At 43.4% G+C, this 24,835-nt stretch overlaps 2 protein-coding genes across 3 annotated transcripts in view; both read right to left on the bottom strand.

The window, feature by feature from the left end:
* Positions 1-818: 818 nt before the first annotated feature.
* Positions 819-24,835, bottom strand: part of LOC140613283 (secretoglobin family 1D member 2-like) — a 32,474-nt gene continuing 8,457 nt past the window's right edge. The window contains exons 1-3 of one of the 2 annotated variants that reach the window (XM_072791838.1): positions 3,945-4,104; positions 2,076-2,266; positions 819-944 (exon numbers count right to left, since the gene is read on the bottom strand). In XM_072791838.1, coding sequence (XP_072647939.1) covers positions 918-944; positions 2,076-2,266; positions 3,945-3,999 — 273 coding nt within the window. In that variant the 5' untranslated portion in view covers positions 4,000-4,104 and the 3' untranslated portion in view covers positions 819-917. Of the gene's footprint in view, positions 945-2,075; positions 2,267-3,944; positions 4,105-24,835 lie in introns of those variants that run through there. The other variant, XM_072791839.1, reaches the window with a different exon arrangement.
* On the bottom strand, positions 20,709-21,821 carry LOC140613282 (mammaglobin-A-like). The gene is made up of 3 exons (XM_072791837.1): positions 21,710-21,821; positions 21,156-21,343; positions 20,709-20,918 (listed from the first exon to the last, which is right to left on the bottom strand). Exons 1-3 carry the CDS (start codon positions 21,762-21,764, stop codon positions 20,880-20,882), a joined length of 282 nt encoding a protein of 93 aa, XP_072647938.1. The 5' UTR covers positions 21,765-21,821; the 3' UTR covers positions 20,709-20,879.

Here is a 24,835-nt window from a genome sequence, read left to right as displayed (position 1 = left end):
CAACTTGAGAAAATAATTGGTGTAAACCACCAAGTGTGTGGTAGTGTTTTGCAGCAGTCACTGGAAATTAATCCAGATTTTCCGCATCAGGTGCCTCATGTCTTGGGGCCTTAAGTAGAACGCGGGGCTTGTGGAAGGAAGAGCAGGTAGCAAGGCAGTATATACAACTTCATACATTTATCCTGAAGAAACTGTGGAGTCTTGAATGAAGTTGTCCAGATGGCAGCTGGATGCTGTTTCTGGAGCTCTCAGGAAAATATGAGGGAAAAAGCATTAGCCTGAGGTGTTGATGAGTGGTCTAGAGGTCACAGAGCAATGTGCATGTGCAGAGTCAAAAAGAGTTAACTAAAGGGTGAACCCTGGAGATGCACTAAAAACTGAGAAGGAGACGGAAAACAAATTGTACCAGAGAATCATAGGATTGAAATCAGAGTGAAGTTGTGAGGACCAAGCAGGTTGGTTGTGGTTGTGATAAGGACACAATAGTAGAGATGCTCCTGGTTGAGAACCGTGTGACTGACCAGACAAGCTGTGGGTATCCCTCATACAAAACTACAGCAGTAACATTTTAATTGTGCATCATTCTGAAACCTCATTTACGATCATGGCCATGTGAGTGGGAAATCTATAAAGTGGTGCAGGATTATTCCTGAGCAAATATTCCCTCTTGTGGTCCTGCTCTTCAGGCTGCCATGAGTAACTGGACATTAGGTCTCTGAAATTTACTGTTGACAGCACCCAATGGGCACTTCATGACAAAGACCACCCCAACTCAAGGCTGGAGACTGTGGAGTAATAAGAAGACAAATAGAGTAGTGCAGGGAGAGTGATTTATTGAAGCAAGATGTTGAAACCTTTACATTTTCTACAAGATCAGGTGACCATTGGGAGACAGGGATACTAGTACGTAAGATTCGTTATATACAGGACTCCATGATTCTCACCTGAAATAGATAAAGAAAGAGAGATCAGTCATGCTGCTCCTGGGGAGGACATCTTAACACAGACTGTCACTCACAAAAACTTGTCAGTGAAGTTTTGACCAACAAAAGGCAAGTAGAATGGGCACAAGACAGGAAACCAGAGAGGATGGTAAGCTAAATACATCTGACACAATTACAACAAGCCATGCAGTTCAGGAACAATCTATTTCCATAGTCTGGCAAATAAATCCTGAGATGAGCCAAGAGTAAGACCCAGGTTTCTAATGCAAGGAGGAGCAGCCTGGGAGTTTTTTCTCTACTATCTCAAGGCAGAGGACTCTAAATTTTCATTGCAGTGGGGATATGAGAGTGAGAGACTAGAAAAAGGGTGGGAGGGGATTTGGGGAATATGGCTTTCAGGAGAGTCCCAGGGTCATGGTGTGGAAATTCAACTCAGCCCCTGTGACATTTGTGACTGAATCTCATGACCCAAAGCCAGCACCTGATGGGCTGAGAGGCACTGTTAAATATCTGATTTCTCGACAAAGATGTAATTGAAGTGTTTCACCCTCACAGGTGGCTATAGGAGACAGAGGAAGGAGGGTCTCTGGACATGGGCATAATAAGGGAGAGAATAGTAGGCAGGGAGTGGTGAAGTGGGCTGAGGTATGGAGGGTAGGCCTTGGCTCTGCAGCAGCTGACAGAATGCCCCGCCGGCTGCTCTTCATGCTGACAGAGGGCTGGGTTTCCTCTCTTCCAGCTGTCTCTCTGTTCAACCCCAAGACCTCCATGGGATTCCCCTGTGACTGTGTCCAATCTGAGGGGGGAGCTCGCCCACAGTAGAGCTCCCTGATAAGGAGGCCGCCAGGCTTTGGCCCTTCGACATCACTGCTTGTCCTCCTCAGGACACTTTGGGGAACCTAGAGCCCAGGGAAGTGGCCTAAGAAGGAAGAATGTGCCCAGAGCTCCTTGCAGCCTCAGTGTAGTTCCCCAGGTATAACGTCATCTGCCCTGTGGCCATCTTTAAGCCTATCACAGCGAAGGGAGACAGGTACCTCCACCACCTGTGTCCCCAGTGGAGCAGCACCCTGACTGCCTTCCTGGCTGCTCAGCTGAGCAGAAGTCTCTATGCACAAAGAAGAAAGGAATTACCATTGTCCTTGCAATTAGCATTCTGTTCTCAAGGGATATATCATCTGTGCAGTTCTTCACTTTCAACTTGGCCTGAATGACTTCTTGAGGTGGGTCACATAGTATCCGAAGTATAGTCTTGTAGCTAGCTGTGTCTAGAACGAGGAAGCTCTTCAATTCAAGTGCAAAGCCTGGACAGGTGATTGCATTGCCTGGGGAAGAAAAAGATATACAACCTATGTAAGGAAAATCACATTTTCCCGTGGCTCCCTGAAGTCAGAACTAGACAGGAACCCAAGAGGTTTTAGGATCTCATGGCATAATAGTGCCAATGATGATGCCTGACCCTGGAAGCTGTGACTTCCTCACATCAGGCAGGGAGCAAACAGCAGAGCCAGGACTAGACTATAGACTTAGTGATCCCTAGTTCAGTTTTTGTCCTTTTTAAGGCACATTCCCTCCTTTACAAGATTTCCTGGTGCAGAAGTTTACTTTCTTTTTATTTCAAACAATTAAGTCTGCCTGAACAGAGTGATGCCTTATTTTTGTCTTGGATATCAGAGAAGAGGAGATTTTGGTAATCATTTTTTTAAGTGAATGGTAGAACCAGATCTTTCCAGAGAGCAGAGAAGGGGGGAGTAATCTGGAGAAGAGCAGGTCACATTATTTATATGTTGGAATATGCCACTTTCAGACTAAAGAATAATATTATGTCATTGGACACCGACAGGTCAAAAAGCTAACCACATGCATACAAACACAACCTCCTAGGTAATCAGTTTGAACACATTTGAAGCTTATCTACAAAACTATGATAGGCTCTCTTATTTGTTCAGTGATGTGCAGAATATCTTAGAGAGGGTGAGAGGCAGGGAATGGGGCTCTTTCCTGATCCCATGAAACTGTGTGGAGGCCTGAAGTGACCACTTTTCCTAGTGTGGATTCTCTATCTCCCCAAGTTTTTGTAACCGCACTGTAGTTAGGTTCTGACCTGACCCCTGATTGGATGTGAAACTATGCAAGGAATTTGAGAGGTTCATACCACAGTCAGCAGAGGGAAAGACCAGGACATTTAATCAGATGAAATAGAAAGACTGAAGAAGACTTGGGTCAATATCAAGGGTAAGAAGACAGGCCAAAATATTGTGAATGGATGGCCACAGTTCATCTAGATAAACAGAAATCCTACCCCTCCAAGTGTACTTGGTGTATTACAAAATACTGGTAGCACTCTTAGAAAACCAGGAGGACTGGTAGATACAGTGAGGTCTACTCATTAGTAGATGTAGTGATTGCTGCTTGTTATCAGAGCCTCCTTGAAGATTTATGATCAGAGACTAAGAGAACACAGGCTCTTCTGGAAGTGAGAACTCTCCCAAACCCTTCCAGCTGTAACATTTTATGAGTCTGAATCCGTGAGTTAAAAAGCTGTGGACTACACTGACACCTGAAAAACTCTGGGAAGGGGAATGTCTGGGAACTAGTAGACAAAAGTTAGACCCTTAACAGACTTAATCTCATCCATTGCTGTAGCTACTCTTGTGGTATCTGCCAAATCCAAGGATGAGAAGATATTAAGCATCTTGCTCAAGCTCAAAACACTGGTAAGTGGCAGAGCCATGTATCAAACCTAAATCTTTCTCCTCTTGCTTCTGAAACACAGATCACAAATGAGGAGGCTCCCATGGAAAACTCTTAAAATTTGCCTGCAACAATTTCTTGTAAAACTCTAGAGTGTTGGGAACTGATAAAACAAGCCCTGAGGTTGGGAGAAGGGGTTGGGGACTAGTTCACAAGTAGAAGAAAAAGAGAAAAGCCACTTAGGTTCACCTAGCTCAGAGAAGGGTACTCACCAGGGCTGGTGCCTGTCTGATGAGTAATGATACTCACCCTCATAGCAGCAAAGAGCCAGAGTGACCAGCAGGACACTCAAGGACAGCCTCATGGTTTATTTTGCTTTGAGTTTTCAGCTTAGTGAATGGTGAGCAATTTAGGAGCTGAACTCAGGAGCCCAGGGAGCCCAGGGCTACTTATAGCTAGAGAGCCTCTCTGGTGCTGCCCAAATAAATATGTGGTCAGGTTAAGGGGTTGGCTTCCAGCCCTCTGTTCCTCTCTCATGTCATCAATTGATGTCACAGACCCCAATGGCAGGGTCAGAGTTCCTGTTCATGGTCGTTGCTGGCACCATGCACCTCTCCTTTGTAGCAAACACTGAGGATGTGATTTCACAAATGTGTAGTCAATTAATTGATGCAGGCCCCCCCTGGATGTTAGCTCCTGAAGTGCAGGGGCAACCTCTGGTTTTGCTCATGTTTATTTAGCATAGTGTCTGGCACACAGGAGAGGAATAGCAAATATTCTTAGAATAAATGAGTGACTATGAGTCAACAAACCCCTAAACTTAGGGTGTATCTTCAGTATGAAATGATGCCTGCTATGCCAAGTTTCCCTTTGGGCAGGTGAGGGAGAAAGGTTAGTAGCCTGGTGACCCCAGTGAGAGGAATGAGTGGTTTACGGTATCCCAAAAGAAGACAATGTCAAGAGGAAGGCTATATCCCCAATAATAACTTACTAATTTAAGCTAATGTTTAATATATAATAGTACATAGTGGCAGAGGGAAAGTTGTGTGACTGGAGATACTGGACTGGCCAAATCAAGGAGAGTTTCCACTGTACTCCGTGGGATGTGGGGGCAGAATGGTGGGTGGGATGAGACACATGTAGGTTTATTTGCACTAGTGCTTTCCTGCTGGGATTTAGTCAAAATCACATGGGCTTTTCACACCCATTATGATAACTATTGTAAAAAAAAATAACAGGAGAGAACAAGTGTAGGCAGGGATTTGGAGTAATAGGAATTCTTGTGCTTTTTTTGGTGGGAGTGTAAAATGGTGCAGCCTGTGAGGAAAAGAGCCTGGATATCCCTCCAAAAATTAAAAGGAAAGTTAATATGATCAATTGAGTCACCTCTGAGTACCTGTGCAAAAGAATTGAAGCAGGGTGTGAAACACGTATTTGCATACTGATGTTCATAGCATCATTATCCACAATAACCAAGAGGTGGAAAGAACACAGTGTTCATGGGCAGATGGATAGATAAAGAAAATGTGGTACATATATATAACGTAGTACTATTCACATTCAGCCTTATAAATCAAGGAAAACCTGTCACATGCTACAACATGGGGGAACCTTGAGGATAGTACACTAAAGGAAATAAGCCAGTAAAAAGAAAAAAACACGACATGATTCCACCAATATAAGGTTCCTAGAGTAGTCAGTTTCATAGACATAGAGAGCAAATGCTGGTTGCCAGAGGCTGGGGCAGGTGAAATATCATGTTCAATAAAAATCATGTAATCACAGGAACAGTGGGCTGATTATATCCGGCAACATACCGTTATAATCCTCTGTACAGTTCCTTTGGGTTTCAAAACCTCCCGTAGCCAATAATAATTGTGCAATAAAAAGAGTAGCACTAATTTTTGCTTGCTAGCTATGGCCAGACAATGTGCAAACATAATTTATCATCTTCAATCATTGCTACAAATCTACGAACAATTCTATTTCCTATTTTAAAAGTTGAGTCAGCTAACTTGCAGAAAGTAAGAAACTTGCTCAAACTTGTTCGGGTTGGAAGCCAGTAGGTCTAGCTCAGGCATGATAGTGTATGAATTGTACAGTAACAAAGTGGTACTTTCAGTCAAGATGGCTAGAGGTGGTGCCAAGTCAGGTGGAAGAGGGCTGATGACAATGAAGTTCTCTGCTTGCATCTCAGTTTCTGACTCAATTGAATTCTTCTGGATGATGATCCTCAAACTAGTTTCTTCATCTCTCTCTCTCCCGTTCTCTTCTTCTTTTCTTGCTTTTGAAAAAATATAATTTATTGACAACACCAAATGCAGGTGATGTGGAGCAGTGGGAGCACTCATTCATTGCTGGTGGGAATGCACAATGGTACAGCCATTGTGGAAATTCTCATAAAAGTAAACAAAGTCTTACCATATTATCCAGCAATTGTGTCCTTGGTATTTATGCAAAGGAGCTATATCCATGTCTATATGAAACCTGCACATGATGTTTATGGCATTCTTAATCATAATTTCCAAATTGTGTAAGCAATTAAGATGTCCTTCAATAGGTCGATGGATGGAGAAACTGTGGTACCTTCAGACAGTGAAATACAGTTGTAAAATTCTATGGAATTGAGCTCTTATAGATGAGCTGTAGGGCATGAGAAGGCACGAAAGAACCTTACACACATATTACCAAATAAGAGTCGCCAATCTGAAGAGCTGCATAGTGTATGGTTACAACTCTATGACATCCTGGAAAGGCAAAATTACGGCGACTGTAAAAGATCCATGGTTTCTGTAAGTTGGGGAGGAAAGAAGGATGAATATGCAGAGTGCAGAGGATTTGCAGGCTGGGACACTACTCTGTATGAGATGATGACGCCAGATACCTGTCACCATGTATCTGTCAAAACCCATCAAATGTAGAAACCTGAGTGAAATGTGATTTAAATTACTGACTGAGTGATAAGGATGTGGCAGTATAAGTTCACCAATTGTGACAAATGTACCATCAGGTGTGGCGTGAGGAAGATTGTGCACGTGTGGAGGTGAGGGGCACATTGGGACTCTGTGTGCTCTGCTTAATTTTTCTGTGAACCTAACACTTCTGTATCCCAATAAAAGCTATTAGGAAAGAAAGAAACTTCCTGTTAAAAAAACATTCTCTTTTGGGTGCTTGGGGATCAGTTAGTTAGCTGAGTCTCTGCCTTCGGCTTGGGTCATGATCCAAGGGTCCCAGGATGGAGCCCCATGTCTGGCTCCCTGCTCACTGGGGAGCCTGCTTCTCTCTCTCCCTCTGCCTGCTGTTCCCCCTGCTTGTTCTCTGTCTCCCCCACTCTCTCTCTTGTCAAATAAGTAAATAAAATAGTTAAACAAACAAAACACATATTCTCTATCAGCAAGAAAACAATAAAAAAAACCCTGAATCAATGGAATTATCACTACGTATAGATAGTTGATCAACTGTCAGGAAAACTTAAAATAATCTACTAAAAAAAAGTATTACAGGTGATAAAAGTTTCCTGTGTAGCTGAAAACATGTAAACATCAATCACTTTCCTATCAACCTGCTATTACCTGCTACAACACGGAAGGAAAGATGCCATTGGCCACTGAACAATAGCAGCAACAAAATTATGTTGGGATATATATAAATGGAAATACATAAAACTTTAAGGATAAAATCATGAAGTTTTACTTACTGATAAAAGTAAGTAAGTAAAAGTAAGTAAAAAGTACTTTTACTTACTTTACTTACTGATGAAGGAATCTGAAAAAATAGAGGGACACATTTTGCTCCTGATGGAAATAGAAGAACATTCAGGACATCCACTCTTCTCAAATTATTTTGCAAATCCAACCCAGCTCACATCAGAATCTTTACTGAACAGTTTTACACTTTGTTTTGAATTCTGAAGTGCTGGATCTTTCAAAGTAGAATATATTCATTCCTTGAGTAGTGAGACCAGTGTATAAGGGTCCAACTGTAGGGCCAGACTCTGGGTTGCTCAAGCTCAGCTCTCACACTTTCTACTTGTGGGCACAGCAGCAAGATGTTGACCTTCTTAGCCTGGTGCCTCATCTGTAAAAGAAGGTGATAACAATGTTTACCTCATACAATCTATGTGAGCATAAATGAATTAATACAGGAAACACGCTCAGCAGAGTTTCTGGTAGTAATGTCAGCTATCACCCAGGTAACAAAAAGGAAATTATACCAGTAAAATGTCACACAAAATAAATTTGCTCACTCTCAAATCAAATCTCAAACTGAATCTGACTCCACCAACAAGGAATGTTTATGTGAATAACATATGCTTCAGAATTTGTCTTTGATTCCTTTGAGATTTCTCTCAAGTTAAAATGGAATTTTCCTCAGTTAAAATTTCTCCCACATTACATTTCAGTCATTTAATTTTTTTTATTTTGCTGATCACATTGAAATGACTGTTGTGATTTTAAATTCCTAATCACTGAGTACTGGAATTAGAGTTATAGGAGATTGGTGGGTGGCTATAGATATTAGTTATCCCCAAGGCACAAAGAGTCTCTGGGCTCCTGTTCACATCAGGAGGCACTGGGAACACGTGTCTGTTTGGTTGTGGTTGAAACCCCAGGGATTCTCTAGGGCTTAAGTCTTTAAGTGCTTAACATAGACATGGGGCATGCAAAGATTTAAGATTTTACTTCTGGATCATAAGGTCCACAAATGGTGTTACAACAGATATATCCTGTGGTGACACTGGTTGTCATGTCACATTTTCCCTGCAACAAATATTCTTGCTCCAGTTTTTAAAGACAGAAGCATGCATGTCACCCATCAGATCTTACACAGCATTGACTCTGTGTGTACAAATCTCTAAACTAAAAAAAAATAACTAAAAGTAATACTTTGTATTACATAATTTTTTTCTATAGGAAGTGGTTTTTGACTCCTTGCTTAGATCACATCAAAGGACCTGATTTAGCTGGGGATGATAAATCATTAAAAGTAATTCAGAATGACAGATCACAATGTCATTTTTAGCTGGTATCTAGGGGAAGTCAAAGGATGGAGTGACATCACTGCCATAGATTCACTCTTTTCCCATCTTCACATTCATGTGAGGAGTCTTTTCAGGATTTACATCTCTAAAGATGAAAAACATGAATAAACCTGACACACTTTTAGCAATACATGATATTTATGGACACACAAAACTAAAAAGCGTCTCATTCAGCTCTTTATGAAATGTATCAATAATATTTTGCATCACGCATTTAAGAAGTATCAAAAATTGAAACATACATATGTCCTTAGCCAAAGCTACAAGCATCTTTTTTTTAATTTTTTTTCAATTTTTATTTATTTATGATAGTCACACAGAGAGAGAGAGAGAGAGAGAGAGAGAGAGAGGCAGAGACATAGGCAGAGGGAGAAGCAGGCTCCATGCACCGGGAGCCCGACGTGGGATTCAATCCCAGGTCTCCAGGATCGCGCCCTGGACCAAAGGCAGGCGCCAAACCGCTGCGCCACCCAGCATCTTTGATGACATCCAAATCACCAGTGTGTCTCATCGTACTCACTCCATATGTAGCCATTTTATTGTTTCTTCCCTTGTCATTCTGTACTACTGAGCCTCTACCCTGAGATTTTTGCCATGAGGTTCCTTAGGGAAATGTGTGAGCCGACCGAGCCATCTACTACTCCCACACATCATCTGCAGCGAACCTCACACCCTATGCGTGCTCAAACTTCTTGCTACAAGCTGTGAGCTGCAGAAAGAAGCCCATGATGTGGAAATTGTCCTTGGGCATCAGAGATTGTTTCTGACACGTGTTTGCCAACTGTTGTCATAAAACAATGATCCTAAGGTGTCTAAATCTTTTTTTCTGGGTCATACATAGGGAAAAGAATGAAGAAAAAAGTCAGAAATGCTTGGTTGCTTCAGAATTTTTCATAACAGGTTCTCATTGTGTGCCTTGTCCCATTCTTGCATTTAATAATGCTGGGAATGCAGTCCAGGTGCCTTTTCAGACACAACCTGGAGTTTGAGGATTTTTCATCCAACTGCACGTTGACTTAATGCACCATCACCCATCACTGGGATCCTCCTGTGGCCCGACTGTATCAGGTACTCTCCTCGGATGGTCTGACCCTTCCTTCTCGGGAAGACAGAAGTTTGTTCATCTCATTTTCCTGGAGCAATACAATTGTTAACTTTGTATTTGAAAATAGCTAGAGGGGCACCTGGGTGGCTCAGTGGTTGAGCATTGATCTACCTTTGGCTCAGGTCGTGACCCCAGGGTCCCGGAATTGAGTCCTGCATCAGGCTCCCTGTAGGGAGCCAGCTTCTCTCTCTGCCTATGTCTCTGCCTCTCTTCCTTTTCTCTCATGAATTAATACATAAAATCATTTTTTAAAAATTTTTTTTTAGAGAAAAGAACTAGAGGCTTTTGGGAATTATGCAATGTTATGTACCCTAGAAGAACATTGTTTGCATTTACCCAGATCCACCTATTATTGACGAGTTACTCCATTTGCTTCATGTAGACTCTTTGTGGGAATTCTGCTCAAAAATAGAAAGAGTCTCAAGTTTTGAAACAAAGTTTCCCACACATCCCAATGTTTTAAACATCAAATTACAACCACATATGATACCCCAACACCAGAATCCCAGATCTCTAGAAAGGTCATATATAAGTTAGTGACAAATTGTGGACTAAATAAATCACAAATAACAAGCCTACAGTGAACTAAAGTCCTCTCAATAATACAATAAATATACAGGTTGCATTAAAATGGGCTGCAATCAACTGCGCATATGAAATTATCATGGCCCCAGAGATTTCCAGGTGGAACTCCTAGCAATTTTGTTCTGCCATGAGAAGACACTTGAAGGTCAAGGACTCTCTTCTCATCCCAAGCTCCTTTTAAGGTGGAATCAGGGCTGCCAGACCAAGGTGAGACTCTGTAACAATATATGAGCTCTGTCTGAGGAATAGATGTTACAGAGAGCAATTCCAGAGAGGCTGCCTTGTGGTGCTCAAGGCCAGGTGCTAACAACTCTTGTTGACCATCCCCACAGTAGGCAGATGTGCTGGTTCATCCTGAGGTCCATGTTGCTTATTGTAAGTCGGCCCCACGTGGGAAGAACCTTGAGGACAGCAAGTCACAGCCTCATCAAAGAAAGGTACCTTCCAAACAGGGGGAGTTGGAGTCCTGTACAATCACTTAAGTAAATCTCACTCAGATGCCACTTAGATTTTCAACATTGTTAGCCTGGGCAGGAAAGCAGTGACCCTGTGGCATCAACAATAGGTTAGGCAAAATTGTTTCTAAATTTTGGAAGAACTGCATAAAGAAGAGGCCAAATAACCTCAGGAGTTGTGAGGTTGCCAAGGAACCGATGAATTTACTGTAGGATTACAAGACTGTTTACTTGCTGACCTTTCTACTTTGCTTACCAGAAAACCTTTCTCCTTGAAAAGTCCTTTGAGGTGAAGTGGACAATAAAACTCATTTGTGCCTTGAGGGTACTGATCCTCTTTAATCTCCACTGTACTCTAATATCTATGTACATGTAGCTTTAGCATCTTCCCCAAATCTCAGATTGTAGCTCTGCCATTCTGGGTTTGAGACATAAGACATAAGACCTCAAGGACTTTTCTTATCCCAGCATTACCTAGTACAACAGGTATTGACCAATAAAATATGGTTGTGTTAGTTGATATATTTATTATGCCAGTAAGTCATGTTTATTATGTTGTAGGCAACGAACACACCAGCTATTAACATTTCTATAGGTCACACAAGAGGTCTCCATCATGTTGGAAAATAATACCCAGGCTCTGTAGATTAAATCTCTGTGTACCAGATAGGCTCTGTGTCTTCTCAGTTCTAGAGTTACTTATCTTACTCACATCTCTATCACTAGAACTGAAGGCCTGTGAGTTACATATCCCAGACTCTCTTGCCAGTGCTGCCTTGTGTGGTTTTCCAGTAGAAGGCACTGATGGGAGTTTAAAGGTGGGAAGAAGACAGAAGTCATGTTTTCTCAGTTTTTGACATCATCTCTTATAGGGGTTGTAGAAATAGTGTCTCCAGGATCCACAGAAGCCCTTTTGGGGCTGTCCTTTTGGACAGTACTTTATGAATTATGGGAGCATGGAAAATGACCACCGAACCAGGGGACATTGAGGGAGGCTTCATCATATGTGGAATTTAAGAAACAAAACAGATGAACATAGAGGAAGAGAAGGAAAAATAAAATAAGATAAAAACAGAAAGGGCAGCAAGCCATAAGAGACTCTTAATTAACTACGGATAACAAAGTGAGGGCTGCTGGAGGGGAGGTGGGTAGAAATGGGCATTAAGGAGGGCATTTGTGATGAGCACAGGGTATTATATGAAGGGATGAATCCCTAAATTCTTTTTTTTTGTATATATTTTTTTATTGGAGTTTGATTTGCCAACATATAACATAACATATAGCATAGCACCTGGTGCTCATCCGGTCAAGTGCCCCCCTCAGCGCCCATCATCCAGTCATCCCAATCCCTGCCCACCTCCCTTTGCACCACCCCTTGAACGTTTCCCAGAGTTAGGTGTGTCTCATGTTCTGTCACCCTCACTGATATTTTCACTCATTTTCTCTCCTTTTCCCTTTATTGCCTTTCACTATTTTTTATATTCCCCAAATGAATGAGACCATATAATGTTTGTTCTTCTCTGATTGACTTACTTCACTCACCATACTACCCTCCAAATCCACCCATGTTGAAGCAAATGGTGGGTATTTGTCGTTTCTAATGGCTGAGTAATATTCCATTGTATACATAAACCACATCTTCTTGATCCATTCATCTTTCGATGGATACCAAGGCTCCTTCCACAGTCTGGCTATCGTGGCCATTGCTGCTAGAAACATCGGGGTGCAGGTGTCCTGCCATTTCACTGCATCTCTATCTTTGGGGTAAATCCCCAGCAGTGCAACTGCTGGTCGTAAGGCAGATCTATTTTTAACTCTTTGAGGAACCTCCACACAATTTTCTAGAGGGGCTGCACCAGGTCACATTGTGCAGGAGGGTCCCCCTTTCTCCACATCCTCTCCAACATCTGTTGTTTCCTGTCTTGTTAATTTGCCCATTCTCACTGGGGTGAGTTGGTATCTCATTGTGGTTTTGATTTGTATTTCCCTGATGGCCAGTGAAGTGGAGCATTTTCTCATATGCATGTGGCCATGTCTATGTCTTCCTCTGTGAGATTTCTGTTCGTCTTTTGCCCATTTCATGATTGGATTGTTTGTTTCTTTGCAGTTGAGTTTAATAAGCTCTTTATAGATCTTGGATACTAGCCCTTTATCTGATACGTCATTTGCAATTATTTTCTCCCATTCTGTAGGTTGTCTTTTAGTTTGGTTGACTGTTTCTTTTGCTGTGCAGAAGTTTTTTTTTTTTTTATCTTGATGAAGTCCCAATAATTCATTTTGCTTTTGTCTCCCTTGCCTTCATAGATGTATCTTGCAAGAAGTTGCTGGGGCCAAGTTCAAAAGGATGTTGCAAAAAAAAAAAACAAAAAAAAAACAAAACCAAAAAGAAAACAAAAGGATGTTGCCTGTGTTCTCTTCTAGGATTTTGGTGGAATCTTGTCTCACATTTAGATCTTTCATCCATTTTGAGTTTATCTTTGTGTATGGTGCAAGATATGGGTGGTCTAGTTTCATTCTTTTGCACGTGGCTGTCCAATTTTCCCAGCACCATTTATTGAAGAGACTGTCCTTTTTCCAATGGATAGCCTTTTCTGCTTTGTCGAATATTAGTTGACCATAGAGCTGAGGGCCCATTTCTGGGTTCTCTATTCTGTTCCATTGATCTATGTGTCTGTTTTTGTGCCAGTACCACACTGTCTTGATGACCACAGCTTTGTAGTACAACCTGAAATCTGGCATTGTGATGCCGCCAGCTACGGTTTTCTTTTTCAATATTTCCTTGGCTATTCAGGGTCTTTTCTAATTCTACAGAAATCTTTTTTTAAAGATTTTATTTATTTATCCACGAGAGACACACACAGAGAGAGGCAGAGACACAGGCAGAGGGAGAAGCAGGCTCCATGCAGGGAGCCCGATGCGGGACTCGATCCTGGGTCACCAGGATCACGCCCTGGGCCAAAGGCGGTGCTAAACCACTGAGCCACCCAGGCTGCCCTGATTCCACGCAAATCTTAAGATGATTTGTTCCAACTCTCTGAAGAAAGTCCATAGTATTTTGATAGGGATTGCATTGAATGTGTAAATTGCCCTGGGTAGCATTGACATTTTCACAATATTAATTCTGCCAATCCATGAGCATGGAATATTTTTCCATCTCTTTGTGTCTTCCTCAATTTCTTTCAGAAGTGTTCTGTAGTTTTTAGGGTATAGATCCTTTACCTCTTTGATTAGGTTTATTCCGAGGTATCTTATGTTTTTGGGTGCAATTGTAAATGGGATTTGACTCCTTAATTTCTCTTTCTTCAGTCTCATCGTTGGTGTATAGAAATGCCACTGATTTCTGGGCATTGATTTTGTATCCTGCCACACTGCCTAATTGCTGTATGAGTTCTTGCAATCTTGGGGGTGGAGTCTTTTGGGTTTTCTATGTACAGTATCATGTCATCTGCAAAGAGGGAGAGTTTGACTTCTTTGCCAGTTTGAATATTGGCTAGTATCTTGTTGAGAATTTTTGCATCTGTGTTCATCAGGGATATTGGTTTACAATTCTTCTTTTTGGTGGGGTCTTTGTCTGGTTTTGGAATTAAGGTGATGGTGGCCTCATAAAATGAGTTTGGAAGTATTTCATTCCTTTCTACCTTTTTTTTTTTAAGGATTCTTTTTTTCTAAGATTTTATTTATTTATAGAGACACAGAGAGAGAGAGAACGAGATGCAGAGACACAGGCAGAGGGAGAAGCAGGCTCCATGCATGAAGCCTGACGTGGGACTCAATCCAGGGTCTCCAGGATCACGCCCTGGGCTGCAGGCAGTGCCAAACTGCTGTGCCACCAGGGCTGCCCCCCTTTCTATCTTTTGGAACAGCTTTAGTAGAATAGGTATTGTTTCTTCTTTAAACGTTTGATAGAATTCCCCTGGGAAGTCATCTGGTCTTGGACTTTTGTGTCTTGGGAGGTTTTTGATGACTGCTTCAATTTCCTCCTTGGTTATTGGCCTGCTCAGGTTTTCTATTTCTTCCTGTTCCAGTTTTGGTAGTTTGTGGTTTTCCAGAAATGCATCCATTTCTTCTAGATTGCCTAATTTATTGGTGTATAGCTGCTCATAATATGTTTTAAAAATCATTTCTATTTCCTTGGTATTGGTTGTGATCTCTCCTTTTTCATTTGTGATTTTATTAAATAGAGTCTTTTCTCTTTTGTTTTTAATAAGGCTGGCTAATGGTTTCTCGATCTTATCAATTCTTTCAAAGAACCATCTTCTGGTTTTGTTAATCTGTTCCACAGTTCTTCTGGTCTCTATTTCATGGAGTTGTGTTCGAATCTTTATTAACTCTCTTCTTCTGCTTGGTGTAGGTTGTATTTGCTGTTCTTTCTCCAGTTCCTTTAGGTGCAAGGTTAGCTTTTGTATTTGAGTTTTTCAATTTTTTGAGAGATGCTTGTATTGCGATATATTTCCCCCTCAGGACTGCTTTTGCTGTATCCCACAGATTTTGAATGGTTGTATCTTCATTCTCATTAGTTTCCATGAATCTTTTTAATTCTTCTCTAATTTCCTGGCTGGCCCTTTCATCTTTTAGCAGGATGCTCTTTAAACTCCACGTGTTTGAAATCCTTCCAAATTTCTTCTTGTGATTGAGTTCAAGTGTCAAGGCCTTATGGTCTGAAAATATGCAGGGGACGATCCCAGTCTTTTGGAATCAGTGAAAACCTGATTTGAGACCCAGTATGTGGTCTATTCTGGAGAAGGTCCATGTGCACTTGAGAAGAATGTGTATTCAGTTGCGTTTGGATGTAAAGTTCTGTAAATATCTGTGAAATCCATCTGGTCCAGCGTATCATTTAAAGCTCTTCTCTCTTTGGAGATGTTGTGCTGAAGATCTGTCATTTGCAGAAAGTGACGTGTTGAAGTCTCCCAGTATTAGCGTATTATTATCTAAGTATGTCTTAACTTTGGTTATTAATTGATTGATATATTTGGCAGCTCCCACATTCGGGGCATAAATATTCATGATTGTTAGTCCTCTTGCTGGATGGATCCTTTAAGTATGATAAAATGTCCCCCTTCATCTCTTACTACAGTCTTTGTGATAAACTTTAATTTATCTGATATGAGGATGGCTACCCCTGCTTTCTTCTGAGGACCATTTGAATGGTACATGGTTCTCCAACCTTTTATTTTCAGGCTGTAAGTGTCCTTATGTCTAAAATGAGACTCTTGTAGACAGCAAATAGCTGGGCCTTGCTTCTTTATCCAGTCTGAAACCCTGCGCCTTTTGATGGGGTCATTAAGCCCATTCACGTTCAGAGTTACTATCGAAAGATATGAATTTAGTGTCATCATGATACCTATTCAGTCCCTGCTTTTGTGGATTATTTCTTGGGCATCCTCTTTCTTTTACAGAGTCCCCCTTAATATTTCTTGCAGAGCTGGTTTGGTGGTCACATATTCTTTCAGTGTCTGCCTATCTTGGAAGCTCTTTATCTCTCCTTCTATTCTGAATGAGAGCCTTGCTGGATCACGTATTCTTGGCTGCATGTTCTTCTCATTTAGGACCCTGAATATATCCTGCCAGCTGCTTCTGTCTTGCCAGGTCTCTGTGGAGAGGTCTGCTGTTAATCTAATGTTTCTCCCCATATAAGTTAGGGATCTCTTGTCTCGTGCTGCTTTAAGGATTTTCTCTTTATCTTTGGGATTTATAAGTTTCACTATTAAATGTCAAGGTGTCAAACCGTTTTTATTGACTTTAGGGGGGACCTCTCTATCTCCTGGGTCTGAATGCCTGTTTCCCTCCCCAAGTTAGGGAAGTTCTCAGCTATGGTTTGTTCAAATATGTTTTCTTGTCCTCTGTCCCTGTCGGTGCCCTCTGGAACCCCAATTAAATGTAGATTTTTCCTTCTGAGGCTGTCATTTATTTCCCTTAACCTTTCCTCATGGTCTTCTCTTTCTTCCTCAGTTTGTTTCCCTGCCATCAACGCGTCTTCTATGTCACTCACTCGTTCTTCTACTTCATTAACCCTCGTCATTAGGACCTCCAGTTCGGATTGCATCCCATTTAATTGATTCTTAATTTCGGCCTGATTAGATCTAAATTCTGCAGTCATGAAGTCTCTTGAATCCCTTATGCTTTTTTTCCAGAGCCACCAGCAGCTTTATAATTGTGCTTCTGAATTGGCTCTCTGACATCAAATTGTAATCCAAATTCTGTCACTCTGTGGGAGAGAGGACTGTTTCTGATTCTTTCTTTTGTGGTGAGTTCTCTTTTCTAGTAATTTTGCTCAGTGCAGAGTGGCTGAAAATGAGTTGTACTGGAAAAAAGGAAGGCAGAAGAAAAGAGGGGTATCATCTGGTTCTATGTACTGTAAATCCCTCGACTTTCCCTGGAGTTGTCCAGCGCTGCTCAGTCAAGAACTTGCTCTTCCCCTGTCCTTCAGCTGGTCTTCTGGGGGAGGGGCCTGCTGTGCTGATTCTCTGGTGTGTGCACCTGGGGGAGCTGCCCTGCGCCCCCCGCCCCCCTGCCAGGTGCCGGGCTCAGTGGGAGCTGTTTACCCCGTGAGGCCCCGGTTCCCTGGCGGCCCCGCTCCATCCCAGGCACAGGGTGACACCAGGAGGAACAACCACACTGGCGGCAGCCGGCCTTCCAGCTCTGGAGTCAGCTCCCGCAGTCACTGCCGCCGCAGTCTCCCAGTCTGCACTGGCCTGGATGCAACGGGGGCGGGGTGCTGATCTGCACGGCTCGGGGGCGCCCGGCGGCAGGAGGGTCCTCGTTGCCCTGTGTCCTCCCTCCTGTGCCTCCGCCTGCCCCAGGGGTGAGCATAGGATCCTGGGCTGTGTCTGCTCGAGCCCTGGGATCCGGGGCCTGCGCTGCTGGAATCGCGCTCCCGGGCGCATGGCTCCCGAAGGCAGCAGGGCGCAGCCCCCTCCGCCCTGAGCCGCCGCCTGAGCTGCTCCCGGGGCCCCGCCGGGCGCGCGCTCCAGCCCTTTACCGCGCTCGGCCGGGTGTGTGGGGCGCTCCCCTCCCGGGGTGCACTTCCTCTGTTAGTGATCCCGGGAGACTGGAGGCTCCCCTGCCCCTCCTGCAGTTCTGCCCAGTTTCCCTGCTAAGCGCCCTTCCCTCCAGGAAGAATCCGGTCTGGGGATCCCTGGGTGGGGCAGCAGTTCAGCGCCTGCCTTTGGCCCAGGGCGCGGTCCTGGAGACCTGGGATCGAATCCCACGTTGGGCTCCCAGTGCATGGAGCCTGCTTCTCTCTCTGCCTGTGTCTGCCTCTCTCTCTCTCTCTCTCTCTCTCTCTCTCTCTCTCCCCCTCTGTGTGACTATCATAAATAAATAAAATTTAAAAATTAAAAAAAAAAAAACAAAACGAATCCGGTCTGGATTTTTAGGTTCCTGTTCCTCCGGGACTGCGCTTCCCTGTCCCCAGGGGCTTTCACCGCGGACCTTAGCTCGGCTCCTCGGCCCCCCCCCGCCTTCTACCTTGTTAGAAGCGCAGACTCCTCTCTGTAGCGTTCCAGCTGTTCTCTCTTTAAATCTCAGGGCGAATTTGTTGGTTTTTAAGGATGATTTGAAAGTTATCTAGGAAAGTTGGTGGGGACAGGTGACTTGGGGACCCTACTCCACCATCCTGCAATGCCCCCAATCCCTAAATACTACCCTGACAGCAATACCACACTCTTAATTAACCATTTTGAATTCAGGTGAAATCTTGGTTGGAAACAAAAACCAAAAACCACTCCTACAAGGGTACAGAATGACGCAGTCCTAGGGGCAGGAGAAGAACACCCCTATACCTTTATTCATAGGCACTTTTGCTGATGTGCCACTATATTTACTTTATTATACAATCTCCTTTTATTTCCAGTTCTAGAGTCCGTAGTGTCCTTCCAAATGATCCATCTTTGCACGTCCTTCATCTTCCCTTTTTACTGCTCCCATCCTGCAATACCCTCTATTACCAATTCTTGCATGAAATTTGCTCTGTTTAACATGTAGACACCTTCATCAGATGGACCGGGCTCATCTCAACAGATACAAAGTTCTGCATGGCTGTGTGTCCTCTCCATTTCCTGCAGCTGAATCTCTTCCTGTTCCTCTCCTGTTATGGTCCAAGAGGGAGAGAGGGTGGATGGAGATCCCCGTATGTGAGAGGCAGATAGAGATGGTGCCCCCCAGTCGCCAGTGAGGGTGCACCCAGAACACTCAGAACTGAGTATGGTCCATGCGTTCTTAATAAATAAATGGTTTGGTGTGTGTATGTGTGTGTGTGTATGTGTTGTGTGTAATAGCGGGGATCTTTTAAAATGTGGGTTCTGGGCAAGGGTCCTTTTGCCCAAGTCTAATAGCACTACAGGCCCTGAGGTGTTTGGGAGAAAAAAGAAAGGTGAGACTCATTATGACTTTTCTGAGTCTTATTTATTTTGGGCCAGTTTCCATGAAAAGCACAATAAATATGATATCTTACAACTGCATTAGAATAAAGAAGAATATACCCCACACTGGTACGTTGGTATATATTCATTAATACTTCAGTCACTTTTGGTTAATATATTTAAAAAAATTTTTTTTATTTATTTATGATAGTCACACACAGAGAGAGAGAGGCAGAGACATAGGCAGAAGGAGAAGCAGGCTCCATGCAGGCTCCATGCAGGCTCCATGCACCAGGAGCCTGACGTGGGACTCGATCCCGGGTCTCTAGGATCGTGCCCTGGGCCAAATGCAGGCGCTAAACTGCTGCGCCACCCAGGTATCCCTAATATATTTTTTAAGGATTTTATTTATTTCTTCATGAGAGACACACACAGAGAGAGAGGGGGGCAGAGACACAGGCAGAGGGGGAAGCAGAATCCTGGCAGGGAGCCTGATCCAGGACTCCATCCCCTGACCTTGGGATCGTGACCTGAGCCAAAGCAGATGCTCAGCCACTGAGCCACCCAGGTGTCCATTGGTTATGTTTTCAAGGAGAGTATAGCATTCATGTGGAATCCTGAGTATCATGTGTCTAATTCTCTGGATGGGTTATGCCTGGAGAAGGTCAGCCCTGGTGGAAACTGAGAAACAGTCCTGAGGAAAAGTCAAGGGGCTTCTGGGGTGACAGGATAGCCTGTGAAGGAAGAGAGGTTCTGTGAGTTGTGAGCAGAGGGGTGGCATTAAACTATCCCTGGTGACCGGAATGAGGGGACAGGGAAAAGCAAGGGTAGCTATGGTTCAGTATAAAAACTGCTGGCTTTGCCTCATTCCTAAAGAACACACATATTTCCCTCAACCTACGTGCCTTTGTAGGGCATCATGGTGAAGAGACTGGGCCACATTGCCACTTGAGGGGACGGGAGTCGGGCACTCACACTATTTCAAAGGGCCCTGCCCAACCTCAGGAATGAGGGCACATCAGATTTTAAAGATATTTCAAAAAGCAAAATGAATGCCACATTAATTAAAGTTTAACATCAAGACAGGAGTCACTACTGATTTGTATGAGTCTCGTCTCTCCCTGGCTCTGGTCCTGGCCCCGCACTCTTGGGTCCGGGGCAGAGAGTGGAGAGGGACCGAGCCGCGGGAGCTTGGCTCGCAGCACAGGCATGACTGCGGTGGCTCAGGAACTGCCAGCCTCACAAACACCAGAACCTAAGTCTTGAGGACTTCCCAGATAGTCCGAGGGAAATGGGGGTCAGGAGGGTGGAAGAGCACATTGACGGAGAGAGGACCATGTTGGGCTACACATGGGGCGGAACAAAGTGCTTTTCAGACTCCCCACTCCTTCACGCAGGTGTTCTCCAATGAGAAACTATGCGTGTGTGTGTGTGTGTGTGTGCGCGCACACGGGCACATGCACCGGTGATAGAAGAGCCCCTCTAAAGCCTCCAGTTTGATCAGATAACATAAGAAAAACGAACTTCCATTTGCAGATACTTTATTGAAATGAAAATGTACTCAAGGTTTCAACACTTATCTTGCAGTTGATAGATCAAAAGACAAAAAGGAGAAGAATGTTGTGGTTTGTATTAATCAGCAGTCGGCGTCCAACCATTCTCTGCAGTCCTCAGAGCCCCAGATCACGTGGAAGGTTAAAACAGAGCACACAAAAGACTATTAATAATTATGTCCTAGAAAATAAAAGCAGAGACATCGCTCAGATTTTCAGCTCTCTGTGACAAAGGAAAATCTTGAAAGACAAACATGTCTTCTCCTATGCTTCCTGGGTTTGTCCACATACATCTGGTATCCATGAAAGTCAGTGTTTGATTTAAGGTCAGAATAATGTGGCATAATGAGTGACAAGCTTAGAGCCTGCTCGTCCCTGTCCACTGGTTTGAAAGCACATCAGGAGAAACCATAGTTACCATCATCAATGCAAAATTGCTCAGAGTTTCATCCGACTGCTGGAGAAAACATTGCTTCAGCTCTGCTATGGCTTCGTTAGTTTCAAGACCATATGTGAAAGGTTGAAGGAAGTTTTGGTATTCATCTATGCTCACTTGAGAATCGATTGCTTTGTTAATCGCTTCTTCTAAGAGTAAGCATCCAGAACCTGAAAGAAAACATGGAAAAGTGGTCTCAGTTATGTAGGGATGTAGCCTTTTCGGGAGTCTCTAAGATGGTGGTCATCTGCTTACATTCCAGTGGACACATACATTCAGGAAGATTAGGGTGAATGGTCTTGAGTTCTCGATTCTAGCATAGAATTTCCTTTAAGCCCGCGAACATGTGTGCCCCCTCCTCCCCGATCCCTCTCACATTCCCTGCATAGTCCAGAGAAGCTAGACACTAGTAACCATGAAGTAGGAAGACACCAGAGAAATGGGATCTCTACACTGGAGTTTGGGGAACAGGAGATCTTCCAGAAAGCGCTGACAGATCTTCAGGCCAAAGCCTGTCCTCCCCACCCAGAACTCACCTGCAAGGCAGTAAAGGGGGAGGGCAACCAGCACGAGGACTCTCAGCAGCTTCATGGTTGAAGTCAGCTCTTGCTAGCTCGTCTGACAGGGAGGAAGGAACTCACGTTGGATGGGAGGACCTAGGAGTCCTCCCTTTATTCTCCTGGTCACCACCTTAATCCCTCCCATAAATGAGGGAATGAGTCACACTATGAACCTGGCTTCAGACCAGGAAATGGCAGCAAGAATCATCTGCAACCCAGCTAGTCCTCTCTGTGTTTGTAGAAACCAAGGAGACAGAGCTTGGAACTCCATAATGATACATGACTTTAGATGAAATTAATGCAGACGTGCTTGCTACCTAGTCATATTACAGCCAACTGAACCTGTGTTGTCACCCAGTTGTTTTATTATTAGTGTGGTCTTCATACCCTCCTCGCTCCCCTCCTATTTCTTTTTTTTAATAATAAATTTATTTTTTATTGGTGTTCAATTTGCCAACATACAGATAACACCCAGTGCTCATCCTGTCAAGTGCCCCCCTCAGTGCACGTCACCCATTCACCCCCCCCACTTTCCCCCCCTTCCACTACCCCTAGTTCATTTCCCAGAGTTAGGAGTCTTCATGTTCTGTCTCCCTTTCTGATATTTCTTTTTTTTTAAATTTTTTTTTCATTTATTTATGATAGTCACACACAGAGAGAGAGAGAGAGAGACAGAGACACAGGCAGAGGGAGAAGCAGGCCCATGCACCGGGAGCCTGATGTGGGATTCGATCCCGGGTCTCCAGGATCGCGCCCTGGGCCAAAGGCAGGCGCTAAACCGCTGCGCCACCCAGGGATCCCCCTTTCTGATATTTCCTACCCATTTCTTCTCCCTTCCCTTCTATTCCCTTTCACTATTATTTATATTCCCCAAATGAATGAGACCATATAACGTTTGTCCTTCTCCAATTGACTTATTTCACTCAGCATAATAGCCTCCAGTTCCATCCACGTTGAAGCAAATGGTGGGTATTTGTCATTTCTTTCTTTCTTTCTTTTTTTTTTGTATTTGTCATTTCTAATGGCTGAGTAATATGCCATTATATACATAAACCACATCTCCATTATCCATTCATCTTTCGATGGACACCGAGGCTCCTTCCACAGTTTGGCTATTGTGGACATTGCTGTTATAAACATCGGGGTGCAAATAGAAAACCTGAGCAGGCCAATAACCAGGGAGGAAATTGAAGCAGTCATCAAAAACCTCCCAAGACACAAAAGTCCAGGGCCAGATGGCTTCCCTGGGCAATTCTATCAAACGTTTAAAGAAGAAACCATACCTATCCTACTAAAGCTGTTTGGAAAGATAGAAAGAGATGGAGTACTTCCAAATTTGTTCTAAGAGGCCAGCATCACCTTAATTCCAAAACCAGACAAAGACCCCACCAAAAAGGAGAATTACAGACCAATATCCCTGATGAACATGGATGCAAAAATTCTCAACAAGATACTAGCCAATAGGATACAACAGTACATTAAGAAAATTATTCACCATGACCAAGTAGGATTTATTCCTGGGACACAAGGCTGGTTCAACACTCGTAGAACAATGAATGTGATCCATTGTATCAGCAAGAGAAAAACCAAGAACCATATGATCCTCTGAATAGATGCAGAGAAAGTATTTGACAAAATACAGCATCCATTCCTGATCAAAACTCTTCAGAGTGTAGGGATAGAGGAAACATTCCTCAGCATCTTAAAAGCCATCTACGAAAAACCCACAGCAAATATCATTCTCAATGGGGAAGCACTGCGAGCCTTTCCCCTAAGATCAGGAACAAGACAGGGATGTCCACTCTCACCACTGCTATTCAACATAGTACTGCAAGTCCTAGCCTCAGCAATCAGACAACAAAAAGGCATTAAAGGCATTCAAATTGGCAAAGAAGAAGTCAAACTCTCCCTCTTCGCCAATGACATGATACTGTACATAGAAAACCCAAAAGCCTCCACCCCAAGATTGCTAGAACTCATACAGCAATTCGGCAGTGTGGCAGGATACAAAATCAATGCCCAGAAGTCAGTGGCATTTCTATACACTAACAAGGAGACTGAAGAAAGAGAAATTAAGGAGTCAATCCCATTTACAATTGCACCCAAAAGCAGAAGATACCTCGGAATAAACCTAGCCAAAGAGGTAAAGGATCTATACCCTAAAAACTACAGAACACTTTTGAAAGAAATTGAGGAAGACACAAAGAGATGGAAAAATATTCCATGCTCATGGATTGGCAGAATTAATATTGTGAAAATGTCAATGTTACCCTCCTCCTTCTTCAAGGTCCATAAAGCTTCCCATCCCCTGTTTCTGCTCCTGCTGGCTTACCAACCTCTGGGCTCAATGCAATACCACAAACATCCTCTGGAGGTCAGACTTCCCTCCCCCTCAGTCACTTTAGTAAGGACTTGTCATTTGGGAACTACTAGGTCTCATTTTTGGTGAAAGCCTCTTTTGACAAGAATATCTCACTTAATTAAATCGATTTCATAAATTCAGACTATTACAAATGTATAAATATTTTTTAGCTCTTGAGGATTTTTCCGCCACAGATTCAAAGGATGATGTGCAGCAGTAGAGCAAGAGGTTGGTTGCTCAGCAGAGGCAGTGCTGAGTGGTGGGCCGGTGAAGAGTGTGGTCAAGCAGATATGGATTTAAACCTTGGATGGAACACCTAATCACGAAGTGTCCTTGGGCAAGTGAAACTGCTGGTCGTTTCATTTCAAGCTTCCCTTTCCTCATTTCTGAAATGAGCAGGAATAATATCAGGCCTGATTTTGCAAGTTGACAGACATTCTGTAAAGAGCTTATCTAGGGCTTCAAAAAGGTAATCACGAATAAATGGAAGGTTCATCCATCCTTTCATCCGTCCGTCCATCCATCCATGCATCCATGCATCCATCCATCCACGACAGACTGACAAAAGGTAACCATGGGCTTTCCCCATCACGGGGGTCTGTGCTCTGTGGCCCAGATTCAGTGGTTCAGCCAGGACTTGGCCCTGTGGAGCTTACATCTACAAGAGAAGCAACAAACAAGCCCATAAGTGAATGAGACACAGAAAGTGATGGCTACAGAACAACACTGAGGGGCAGTGT

The sequence above is a fragment of the Canis lupus genome, chromosome 21, assembly GCF_048164855.1.
Source record: "Canis lupus baileyi chromosome 21, mCanLup2.hap1, whole genome shotgun sequence".
Taxonomy (NCBI): Eukaryota; Metazoa; Chordata; class Mammalia; order Carnivora; family Canidae; genus Canis; species Canis lupus.
This window is presented reverse-complemented; position numbering and strand designations above follow the sequence as displayed.

Coding starts and splice junctions, on each gene's coding strand:
- LOC140613282 (XM_072791837.1), bottom strand. CDS start 21,764: ATGAAGCTGCTGAGAGTCCTCGTGCTGGTTGCCCTCCCCCTTTACTGC. Junction 21,344..21,709: donor CCCCCTTTACTGCCTTGCAG/GTGAGTTCTGGG, acceptor GTTTTCTTTCAG/GTTCTGGATGCTTACTCTTA. Junction 20,919..21,155: donor GCAATTTTGCATTGATGATG/GTAACTATGGTT, acceptor TTTATTTTCTAG/GACATAATTATTAATAGTCT.